This window comes from Streptopelia decaocto, assembly GCF_964273445.1.
Source record: "Streptopelia decaocto genome assembly, chromosome: 9".
NCBI classification, from domain to species: Eukaryota; Metazoa; Chordata; class Aves; order Columbiformes; family Columbidae; genus Streptopelia; species Streptopelia decaocto.
In genome coordinates this window covers 21,554,684-21,567,492 of record NC_138664.1, presented here as the reverse complement: position 1 = coordinate 21,567,492, position 12,809 = coordinate 21,554,684, and the positions used below count along the sequence as shown (strand labels likewise).

The 12,809-nt window shown below is 42.2% G+C and overlaps 2 protein-coding genes across 2 annotated transcripts in view; one reads left to right on the top strand and one right to left on the bottom strand.

The window, feature by feature from the left end:
- Positions 1 to 1,165: 1,165 nt before the first annotated feature.
- The window catches only part of LOC309443851 (olfactory receptor 12D1-like), a gene marked incomplete at both ends in the record, with an annotated part of 33,634 nt that continues 21,990 nt past the window's right edge, over positions 1,166 to 12,809 (bottom strand). The window contains one exon of the mRNA XM_082061123.1: positions 1,166 to 1,654. Within this exon, the coding sequence (XP_081917249.1) occupies positions 1,166 to 1,654 (489 nt within the window). The remainder of the gene's footprint in view (positions 1,655 to 12,809) is intronic.
- Positions 10,299 to 12,189, top strand: LOC309443813 (olfactory receptor 10A7-like; the record flags this gene model as incomplete). The annotated part of the gene is made up of 2 exons (XM_082061086.1): positions 10,299 to 10,366; positions 11,202 to 12,189. The coding sequence occupies 2 exons, from the start codon at positions 10,299 to 10,301 to the stop codon at positions 12,187 to 12,189; spliced, it is 1,056 nt and encodes a 351-aa protein (XP_081917212.1).

Genomic DNA, 12,809 nt, shown 5'->3' with positions numbered 1-12,809 from the left:
ATTGTCAAGCTGGAAAGGATAAAATCTTCCTACAGTCTCTAGAGTGCCAATGCATGGTACTACCTGCAGAAATTGCACCTGTAGCCAGGAGTTTCACTCCGTTCTCTACATCTAGGCCATTATGCGGACAGGTCAGAGTACACCTTTATTCTGTTCTCATTAATCCAAAAGGAAGACACAGCAGTTCTTTGCATAACTCCATATGGAACTGCAGTCCAGGCTAAGACTGAAGGTGCTGCATATCTGTGTAAAGACACACAGCACCTCAAAATTAAACACTTATAAACTGCTGCACCCCACATTAATGTTGGGATCTGGTGCCCAAGTATAAGTAGATATCTAGTGCTCTTAGAACCGTCCTTAATGCAAAAGCATGAAGTGTGACAAAGGACCTGCAAAAAATGTGTTCAGTTCTGGATTCACTGGCAAAGTCAGGGTACAATACTCGAGGACATTTAACATGTCTGTAGTAGTCCATGTAAATACCAGTTGTTTAATCATTCACTGTACTTCAGATCTGGAAAAGTAGCCAGGCACATAAAAATGTTTAAGTATGTAAATGTAGGCAAGATAAGCCATGCTACTAAAGCTCATGGAGGTGAAGCTCCCATCCATTTTTATGTTTAAATTTTACATCCAGGTTCATGAGTAAGGTTCCCCTTCTACTTAATGGAAAGAAACACATCCCTCCAGTGGGCTGACTCAAGTCAAATGTTGACAATATCATGCTCAAGTTATGCCCACCAAAATGTACCACATGCTAACTCTCTTCAGCTATACAGGAGCTCTGAACGACCAGAGGGTCATTCAGCTGCCTAAACAGAGCCATCAAGTAATCATGCCTTATCTTAGATCATCCAGGACACCTGCAGGGGGCTGTCAGCTCTGCCTCAAGTCCTGCAAGAGACACAAATGCTTCCGTACTGGAAGCCGGAGATGACATACGCTACCATATATATGGCAACTAAATATGATGGAAGAAGCACCAAGCCCTTGAATATCTCCCCTGATTTAGACCTACACAATCGACTTGTAATTGTGTTAAATTATGTATGAGAGAATCAGTCCTTTTGAAGTCTCTTGCAATACAGTGTCCTTCTGAGCTTTCTCCTTAGAAACAGGAGAGGTGGACTAAACTACATTCTCAGCCTTGTCCTTGTTTTAGTCACATTCCTCCAATAAAGAGTTTTTTCCCTAGCATTCTTTTCAGGGCAGATCTCATCTCGTGGTTCCTATAAGTGTAGATCAAGGGGTTCAGAGCTGGGGTGACAGCACTGTACAGGAGAGACACTTGCACATCCCTTTGAAGGGAGCTTCCTGAGGAGGGTGGTGTATAATTGAAGAGCACTGGTATGTACAACAGTGCCACAACAGTGAGGTGGGAGGCACAGGTGGAGAAGGGCTTCCATCTTCCTTCCTGGGACCGGACTTTATGGAAGATGAAGCAGATGATGTAGAGGTAGGAGAGGACTATGAGGGCAAAGGGGCCTAGTGCAACAGATGTGGTAATGACATTGAGGAGGGTCATGTTGAGGCTGGTGTTACTGCAAGCCAAATTCAACAGTGGCTTGATGTCACAGAAGAAGTGATGAATGTGGTTGTGGCCACAGAAAGTCAGCTGAGAGGTCATGACTGAGTGTATCATGGCATGCAAAACACCAATGGACCAGCTGGCCATGGCCAGTAGCAGACAAGTCTGGGGGCTCATGACAAGGGTGTAGCACAAAGATGGCCACGTAACGGTCGTAGGCCATGGTGGCCAGTAGCACAACCTCAGTACTGCCCAGGAAGTGGCAGAAGTGGAGCTGGGCCAAGCACCCACCAAAAGAGATGGGCTGATGTCCAAAGAGAAGGCCAGTCAACATCTTGGGAACAGTTACTGTGGAGTAGATGATGTCAAGGCAGGACAAGATCCCCAGGAAGAAGTACATTGGTGTGTGAAGATGGGGCTCAGCTATCACCATGGTCACAATGGCACCATTTCCCAGAAGACTGGTCAAGTAGAGCAACAGGAAGAAAACAAATTAAAAATGCTGCAGCCCCTGGATATCAGTGAGACCCAAGAGAATGAACTCGCTGAGCTGTCTGGCTCAGCATTGCTAGAACAATAAGAAACAAAAGGAAAATGTCAAGGTTCCACAGTTGAGAGCAGTGATAGCATTAAAAAAATGATTTCTTTGCAATTTTTCGTGCAGATGTATGCAGAAAAGAGCAAAACAAAACACATGTAACCAAACACAAAAGGTGTGTACAAACTTCAGAAATTAACATGTACAAAATAAATTTCATGTAGTTTTTCTTTCTGTCTAGAACCAATAAAAGAGTAAAATATTACAGAGAAGAGAATATTAAAATAAAGCATTCCACCTATGCCTAACAGTAGAATATGTAAGATGTAAAACAGGACTGCTTCCTCACCTTCAGCCATATTCATATTTCAGTTGCGCTCATCTGTAACTTCCTGCTAAAACCTGTGAACTCGTCAATGAAGTTTCTAACTCGTCATGTAAATCACTCCTGATGCTTTCTTTCCACTATTGTTCCTACATTTCATTAAGCCAATTTCAACTTTCACATTTCTAATGGTTACCATCTCTTCTAGACAGTTCTGAGACCTGAAAAATTGCACACGTTCCAATTTTGTATCAACAGCCAGGAGAAGGTGTCCCAAGGTACCATACAGTCATCAGCATTTCTTATGGATGCTGATGAGAATAAAGAAAGAGCTTGTTATCACAAACCGTTTTTGCTATTGGACTGTATACTTTGCCTAAAGAATGTCTCTTGGTTGCTCAGCAGCAGATGAATGGGAAAAAAGCCAAGATCTCATCTCCCACAATACTGTGATGGAGCAAGACTGAACTTGCAGGAGATGAGTTACCTGGTGCAAGTTCCAGACAAATGGGCTCATCCCACTGAAAGTCGGTCATACTGCCCAATGAGACAACACGGTCAGTTCTGTCACCATCATTAGTCTTCTGAAATGCAAATGAGTACACACTTGCTTTCACTATTTTTTTCCTATAGAACAAAGAACAAAGTCGTGACGTTATTTTACTAGACCAGGCAGGCACAGCTATTTCTAGCTTACAACAGACACTGCAAATCTTACAAAATGAGTAGTTTTTTCTGTATGTTCAAGGCAGTGATGATTAAGATTGATGAATCCAGCTAATGAAAAACATAATTGCTTGAAAAATACGTCTTGAAAAGAGGTTAGAACACATATATAGATATTTTTCACAGTCTTATCCATTCTGTCGTACTATATACCTCTATTGAAAATAGGTGACTTTTGAAAGCCATTATGAGAGGTCTCCAGCCCAATCACTTTTTTTCTCATACTTCCTTAGCTTTGTTTTTCAGCATGAAAACAGGAACTAAACAGAGAACATCTAAACTGATTTCACAATATAAGAACACAAGCACATAACCTAAAGGTAGTTTATACACATATGCATGCACTGACCATATTCCTCTGAAAATACTTTTAGTCTGATCCTTGAACAAGCTCTATTGGAAACATTAGATTTGATAATATTACAGCCTTATCAACATTTTAGTCTGTCACCTGCACTGCAAGAGTTAGAGATGCCATTCTCTGTGCAATACCAATGCTTCAGTTTCTTCCATGTGATTTGCCACCTTTAGGCTCCAAAGCCCTCCTCATTGAAATGAATCTGCAGAAAGACAGCATTTCATTCAGGTGTGTTCCACTACCTCCTCTGGTTCTGCCTGTTTTTCTCAGTCAGCCACAGGTGATCTAATCCCTTTCCTCTGTTCCTTCTAAACATCTTTTTTTCTTCTCTCTCTAACACTTCCCTTCTGTTTCCCAGATGCTGATTAATATTTTCTCTGATTAACTGATGAGTGCATCAGTTCCAAAGAAAATAGTTCTCCCAGTCATTGTTTTTAAGACTGTTCCTTAAATACAAATGCAAATACAAGATTTTTTTCATGCTGAAGTTTTCCTTTTTTTTCCAGCTATATAAATTGCATAATATAAAATAATTAATTCTTCACAATCCTCACTTCACTATCAATCAGCACTTTTCTCATTGCAGTAGGGCCCTTTGATTGAGAGTCAGAAAGCAAAGCTGAGGACAAAACATTGTATTTTATGGAGTTAAGAGAATTTCTGTTGTCTTTATTTCTGTGGTATCTCCTTGGCATTCTTGTATCTGAGAGATTAATACTGCAGCTGTGATGACAATGACTACTATGAGTTCTCAGGGGCTTGTAGTTATTCAGGTAGGATGCATGGAGGAAGCTTTGCAAATGCTACCAGAAATCTCTGATGACCTAGTTAGAGGAGGAAAAAGTCTTTTTTTCATGTCCATAACATGCAAAATATCAACAACACCTTGTGGGAATAAAATTTCCTATTGCTTTCATCAGTCTCCTGAGAGGAGATTTGTGAATCAATGGTGAGTTGCAGAGCAACAAATTGTTGCATGAACATAATGAGTAGATGAGCACCTAGAAAACAGAAAAGAAAAAATGAAGCTGCCCACAGAGACTAGCTAATAACAAAAATGTTCCTAAAACCAACCAAACCATCCAACCCCCAGTCCTCCTTCCAAAAAAAGATGAATCCCTGCAGAAACCCAGGAGAGAATTCAAAGGGAAAGGAGAAACTTGGACTGAGATAAACACAGCTTAATAAAATAACAAAACATTAATACACTACTAGTAAATATATGTATTTAGAATAGAAACAGAATATAAAATAAAAGATACTCAGTGTAATTACTCACAAACTCCATCTGCACTGAGAAGCCAGTCCCAGGAAGCAGCACCCCAGTCCAGAAGAGGCAATCCCGGAGAGAGAAAAGAGAAAAAAAGCAGAAAGAGCCAGAAGCCTATGCAAAATGGCAGAATGGCATATGCCCCCTTACTAGTCACCTCACACCTGTGGGCAGAGCTCAGAACGTCCTTGACTCACAGACCAGAGCAATTAAAAACTGTAACTCTGTCCTGGAGCGATTTCTCTTGTTCTCAAACTAAATTCAAACAACGACTGTGCTAGCTATGAAAAAGAAAGGTTTCTAACTGCATGGAGAAAAATAGCTCATTTTCAGTCAAACCAGCACACAGAGCTTCAAAGAGACACTGTAGTACGCAAATACACTGACAATGCTGAGGGTTCTAGGAAGCAAGAGGTAAAGGCACAAGTGCCTCCTTCAAGCCTAGATGGATGTCTTCATGTCTCCCAGCATGGAATCATAGAATCACAGAGCAGTTTGGGTTGAAGGGACCTTACCAGCTCCCCCCGTGCCACCCCTGCCATGAGCAGGCACATCTTCACCAGCTCAGGTTGCTCAGAGCCCCGTCCAGCCTGGCCTGGGATGTCTCCAGGTACAGGGCATCCACCACCTCTCTGGCCAACCAGGCTCTCACCACCCTCACAGTAAAAAATGTCTTCCTCATGTCCAGCCTGAATCTCTTCTCCTCTAGTTTAAAACTGTCACCCCTTGTTGAATCTCAAAGGGTTCTGCTAAAAAGTCTATCCCCATCTTTCTTATTGGCCCCTTTAGGTGCTGAAAGGCCACAATAAGGTCTCACTGGAACTGTCTCCAGGCTGAACACCCTAAACTCTCCAAGCCTTTCCTCACAGGAGAGATGCTCCATCCCTCTCATCATTTCTGTGGCTCCTCTGGCCCCTCTCCAACAGGTCCACATCTTTTCTGTGCTGAGAGCTCCAGAGCTGGATGCAGCACTGCAGGGAGTTCTCACCAGAGTGCAGAATCACCTCCATTGACCTGCTGGCCATGCTGCTTTTGATGCAACGCAAGATATAATTGGTCCGGGCTGCAAGTGCACATTGGTGGCTTGTGTGTCACCTTTCATACCCCAGTACCCCCAAGGCCTTTTCCTCAGGGCTGCTCTCAATGTCTTCATCCCCAGCCTGTAATGATACTGTGGGTTTCTGCAACCCAGATGCAGGACCTTGCACTTGGCCTTGTCAAACCTCATGAGGTTCACATGGGCCCACTTCTTGAGCTTGTCCAGGTCCCTCTGGATGGAATTCCATCCCTCAGGCATGTCATGTGCACCTCTCAGCTTGGTGTCATCTGCAAATTTGCTGAGGGTGCACTCGATCCCCCTGTCTATGTCATTACATTGGCAACTGGAAGAACTGGGGTAATCCTGTTCCTATCAAGTAAGAGAAAATCGGGGTGGACAGGATGAAGGTTGGTGGGTTACATGCATGCGATAACTCCACAGGCCATTTGTGAACAGTGGGCCAGGTCTGTATGGTCCTTTTCCACTTAGAATCCCACTAGCAGTGGGAAACAGGATATACAGGTTGTAACCCTACTCTCTAACTGTTTACCAAAAAGTAGTGCTATGAATTCAGGGGTGAGGGGAAAGAACTCTCTGTATTACACCAGTATTTCAGAAGAGGGATATTCTAGTTAGAATATGTAATGGATCCCCAAACCATCGTGCCGATATATAATGGATCCCCAAACCAAGAGTATACACAAGGTAGAACACACGCATTGCCTACGACTTTGCAAAAGAAAAAAAGAAGAAGTGTAAAAATGATGGGAAATCTAAATGACAGGATTACGATAAATGGATAGAAGAGCTGAATTAAATTCTTCATACCATGCTAAACTAAACCATAGTGAAAAAGTCAGGAACATGGATGCCAAATGTCTCTTATAGGTGAAGCCTGATAGATGTAGATACCTTTTCGGCCAACAGATCAGTCCCAATTTATGACTTGTTACTATGTATAAATACTAAAGAGAAAAAAGAGGATTTCCAGTGTATCTTTCTGCTTAGTGAAAGCTCCACAGTCTGTACTCAGCCCCACACTGAGACCTCCAAACTTATCTGTCTTCAGCACAGGGACTGGATACTGTTGTGTAAACTTTGATCTGTAGTGCAATTCTTGACAAGATAAGGTATCCTAGGATGATGGATCTGACACAGAACTTAAGATGATCTCTTATACCTTTGTGATGTTATTTAGAGCCCAGCTGGGACACTCCATATGGTCTAAACCATATGGCTACACCTATAGTTGAACACCAGTCCTAGACTGCCTCTATAAAAGACAGAAAAACAGGGGCACTTCCCAGTGCCATCCCAGTTGTCTCAGAAAATACTTTGTACATGATGATTGGTGTCTGGAGGTGCTTGTAATTTATAATTTTCTTAGGGCATTGAAGGTGATGTTGGTTCTTTACAAGTTATGTCAGAGTCACATGACTTTCAGGAATTACTATGTTAGGCCAGCAGGTGTAAGTAACACACATGGTTGTGCTTTGAAGCTGTGCAGAAACAACACTTTGTCATGTACAGGCTGCCTTCCCTTCCAACAGCAACAAAAAGGGCGTCAGCATGGAGTCTTCCTCTGGCTAGAGGGTCCTTCCTTTCTATTCACTGATGAATCAGTTGAAGAACAACTCACAGAGGATTTCCATTTTCTTTTTATTTTAGACACATTATAATTAGTAGCAGTAAGAGTATATTAGTTTATTTTGTTATTTTATTAAGCTGTTTTTATGCCAATCCATGAGTTTCCCCTTTCCCTTTTGCATCTCTCCCCTGTTTGGAGAGGGAGGACAGGTGGACTGAGCAAGGAGCTGTCATGGTTTTGATTGCTCGCTGGGGTTAAGCCACAACAGCTTGGAAAAGGTTCACCTCATGAGTTGCTCCATCACCTTCCCAGGGACCAAGGTGAAGCTGAGCAGCCTGTAATTCTCCATGTCCTCCTTCTTGTCCTTTTCAAAGACAGGAGTGACATTTCCATTCCTTTGGTCCTCAGACATCTCCCCAGTCACAGTGAGCATACAAAGATTCTGCAGAGTGGCCTCATGATGACATCAGCCAGCTCCCTCAGCACTCATGGGAGCATCTCATCAGGGTTCGTGGACTTATTTATGTCCGCTATTCCCTGCCGTGATCTTCTTTCACCAAGGATATGCCATCCATGTTCCAGAGTCTCCCCCTGATCTCTAGGGTCTTGGATTCCTGAAGCCTGGTCTTGCTAGTAAACACCAAGGACAAGCAGGCATACGGTACATCCACCTTTTCCGTGTCCTGTGTCACCAGGTCCCCCAACTCATTCAGCAATGGGCCCACATTTTCCTTTGTCTGCCTTTTGTCACCTATGTACTTACAGAAGCTTTTCTTGCTGTCTTTGACATCCCTGGCCAGATTCAATTCCATTTCAGCTTTGGCTTTCATAACCGAGTCTATTGCATGCTCAGACAGAGCATGAACATTTGAAAAATAAGAATTCTTAATTATCTCATGCACTTTCACTATGCAAACTGGCAGATTGATGCTTCAGAGAACATACCTGTGTGGCTGATGAAAAATCCCTTCAGCCATGCAAAACACGCACACACAGCACACACTGCAGGAATGCTCTGAAGAGGCAGGCGGAGCCCAGGAGTGCCTGAGGCTCAGAGGAGGAGGATGGAGCAAGCATTCACATCTGTTGCAAAAGAAACCAAAATCATCTCAATATGAAAGGAAACTGGAGGGTTTATTTGTTTGGTTTATTTGTTTCTTTTTGGTTTTGGTTTTTTGTTTTTATTTTTTTTGACAAACGAGCAAAAACTGTAACAGGCAGTTGTACTTAAGGAAAAGCAAACAGAGCAGGGCAAAATTCATTTTAGGATTATGTTAAAGTAATGTATCTTGAGCATTTATTAGGGTCAGTCTGAATTGCCCATGATGGCAATTTGTAAGTGATCTCCCTGAGTTGGAAGCTTTTCATCTTGTTTTCTCCCCCATCCTGTCCTGTCCTGTTGAGGAGGAGGAGTGAGCGAGCGGCTGCGTGGGAGCCTGGCAGCCGCCCAAAGCCAGGTTACCACACACAGATAAAGACATTTCCATTCACATGGATGAGACAATGAGAGAATTCACAGAAATTAGAAGGCCACATCACTCATGACAGAGCAGCAGCAAGATGAGATCCTGCTGCATACAGTGCATGGTCAGGGAGTCGGGGCTCAACTCAACCCTCTTTGCAACAGGGGAATATTAATGGCTCCTCTGTGGTGTTTCCCAGCTGCACTGGTACAACTTCTTCCACTTGCTTGACTTGTCTTCCTAGATTTTTCAGGATGCAAACCCAGGCTTTACAGAGTTGATTAAGTGTTAAATACCTCGGTCTTGAATTCACATCACCTAATTTTTCATTTGTGTCTTACATGGAGTTACCACAACCTCATGGAGAGTGCTTCAGATGACCAGCATACATCTACCAAAATAAATATATGATTTCCAGAATAAAGTGGACAAACAGGGTAAAAAAAATGAGACACGAAAATATATCTACAATTGTTTGTTATTGTATTACTTACTGTATTTAGGGCCATGTAATACATAATCATATTACAATGCTCTATATTCATAACAAACATATTCATAGCCTATTATTTCTGTTAACCATTGTTTCACTTACTCATGCAATTCTGAACATGTGGAAGGAAACACTGCTAATACTGTAATTAGATTGCTAGTATGTCATAAGACATCGTGCACATTCATATAGCCCAAAGACATTAAAAAAAAAAGATCACTTAACACACAATCTCATCATACGAGGAAGTTGCTGTCTGGAGATCTGATCCTACTGGGAGCAAGTGAAAATTCAAATACTTCCACCCATTTGCTGTCAGAGCCTTTGGAATCAGAGACAAGACGCAGCCTCGTACAGATGAAATCAAAGTGATGTTCCTTTAACTTTTTCTCTCTAGTCATAGTTTCTCATCCTCTCTCCCTTCGGAATTATTGTCTCTACTGAAGAGAGAAAGAAAACTCCACCTCTTTTAGTAAGATAAGGTAATATTTCTGTTCCTCATTCTTACTTGATTCCTATGGCAAAACCAAGACATAAGTGTGTTTCCATGGTTTATTTTTTCTCATTGGAACCTGGAACTGCTATTATGACATACAAGGGGAATCCATCTCACCTACCTTTAGGCACCAGCAGTGCAGATTTTTAAATCTGAATTAGCCTCTCAAACAAGAGAAATAGGAACCTCCATGGCATCAGTGATTAATTTTATTTGAGATGCCTACGGGGGTAAACAGTAATTATACTGACAGTATGCCTGCTTATTTATATTGTCTATAGAAAACGTTGGCAACTGTTACTGTTTATTCTGCATATAAATATTTTGACCAAAGAAATCACAGCATCCATACTTTCTCACCCCCCCCTTTTCCCTTTCATCTTTGTCTTTCATAAATCAGCCAAGTATATTTTGGCTGAAACAGTCCAGGAAGTTTCCCAGAGAAATAATTCTGTGAGCAGATCTGCTGAGATGATAAATCCCAGAAAATGGCAGCAAGGTGTAGATGCTGGCAGCCACTTTCATGTGGGCAGCCACTGGTATGCTGGGCATCATGTTACTTCCCAGAGCTTACCTTAAATGAAAACTCAGAATATGAATTATATAATTTGATGAAACAAAAGTAAGTGAGTGAACACTTTTATGAATTTAAATTTGCTTAGATTTGGATTGTATTTTGCAGGGTTAACAGTGAAAATAATGCAGATGGATCACTTCTGCTTGAGTCAGACCAGGAGGTGGGAAGCCACAGGATCTCCATATCACCTGGCTTAGAGTTGCAGTTAATTCCAGCTATCAAAAAATTAGGCCGTTGTATACTCACTTCATTATTAATGATCCTCCAATCCTGGCATCCTTGGACATCCACCTTAGAAGGAAATGAATGGTGCTTCTGTCTCGTGCTGTATTTCCCACCATTAAATCTAAATTCCAAGATGACTGGCTCACATTTAGACGTCTACAGACATTGAAATGATGAAATTTACTGAAAAACATCCAGCTCATCCACAGTGAATTCTTCTGTCACATCATAGATGCCACTCTTATACTAAGGTGACCTGCCCTTTGGAAGGATTCATTTCTTTCTATATAAAATAAAGACAGAATGGTTATTGGAAATTTGAATGTCTATTTGTGTTTATCTAAATATGAGAAGATGCATCCCAGCCTGTGACTGTTAAAGATGATCTTGAACAGGTTGCCCAGATGAGATATTTTTCCACTGGGGTCACTGTCATATCCAATGCAAGTTTCATCTCATTCATATTTTAAGCTTCATTGTACTTGCAAGTGTAGGAATTCCTGAGACCACAAGTCTGTCCAAAGCTACTAACCCTTTTGTTGTGTGTTTTGTTTTGTTTTTTTCTCTTCTAGGACAGAACCTGTTGAGGAAATGAAGCCAGGAAACCAAACTATCGCTACTCACTTCTTCCTTTCGGGGTTTGCCTTCCATGGCAAGATGCAGCTCCTGTTTTTCATGCTGATTTCCATCATGTTCCTGGCCACGCTGATAGGGAACTCTCTAATTGTTGTGATCACAACCGTTGACTCTGTCCTACACACGCCCATGTACTACCTCCTAAAGAATCTTGCCTTGACAGAAATCTGCTACAGCCTCACCATTGTCCCCAAGATGCTTGCAATTCTGCTGGTGGAGAGGAAAGTTATTTCCTTCACAGCTTGCGCCTTGCAGCTCAACTGCGTTTTTGTTTTTGTCACCTGTGAGTGTTTCCTCTTAGGAGCAATGGCTTATGACCGGCAAGTGGCAATATGCCACCCATTGCATTATGCCACCCTGATGAACAGGGATCGCTGCTTCAAGATGGCCATTGGGTCTTGGCTGTGTGGTGTCCCTGTGGCTCTGGGCTTCACCACATGGTTATTTACCCTGCCCTTCTGTGGGAGAAACACAGTTGATCATTTCTTTTGTGATGTTTCTCCTTTGCTGAAGCTGGTGTGTGTAGACACAGCCTTCTTTGAACTACTGATTTTTATTGCTATTGTCCTAATAGTGATGATTCCCTTTTCTCTGATAGCCATCTCCTACCTTTGCATTATCCATGCTGTTCTTCAGATCCCCTTGGCTGTGGGCCAGAGGCGAGCCTTTTCCACCTGTGCAGCTCACCTGGTGGTTGTGACTCTTTTCTACAGCACAATTGGCATCATTCACCTGCGACCCAAGTCCAGCCTCTCATCCGACATGAAGAAAATGGTTTCCCTGTCTTACACAGTGGTCACTCCCATGCTCAACCCCATCATCTACAGCCTGAGGAACCAGGAAGTCAAGCAAAGCCTGAGGACATGCATTGACAAGTGGTTACTTAGGGAGCAGATGACTCTTTTTTCTCCATACAGATGCTAGAATCCTTGTAGCTGTAAGGTGTTTCCCTAATGAAAGAAAAAAAAAAATATAAAATGGCATTTATGAATGAAGTGAAATGCTTTTCAAAAGACCTGTGTTATTTGAGCAATTCTTTGCAGTTAAATCCTTGAAATATCTGGCCTTCTTTACTTGGAATATTGGAATAAATTATAGTTGTTGTACCTCGGGCCTTGCAAACAAAGAAGTAAACAAACAAAGACAAACTCTCTGGCTTGGGAAACAGATGTTTGGATGTTTGTTTTCCTCTCCATCAGTGCAGAAGTTATAGCCTGGAACATTTCCCCCTCAAGAAAGAACCATCAATAATGCACTGAGAATCAAGTTAGTAGCTCATGATTGGAGGGGAGGAGCCGTGTCTCCTGCAAGTGTCCTTGCTACTGGTGGGACAGACTGGGTTCTAGTCTAGACTTGATCTGATTTTTTCCACTCAGAACAGAGATCTCTTTCCCAAACTAGCCAGTAACTTGCTCAGTTCAGGACAGAAAGGGTAAGCTGAAACACCGCCAGCTCGCTGCAGTAGCTTTGTTTTAATTAGTTCCCTTCTCATGTAGACTGAGGGAAAGCTAAGGGAGAGGATGGATCCATAACTCATTGAACCT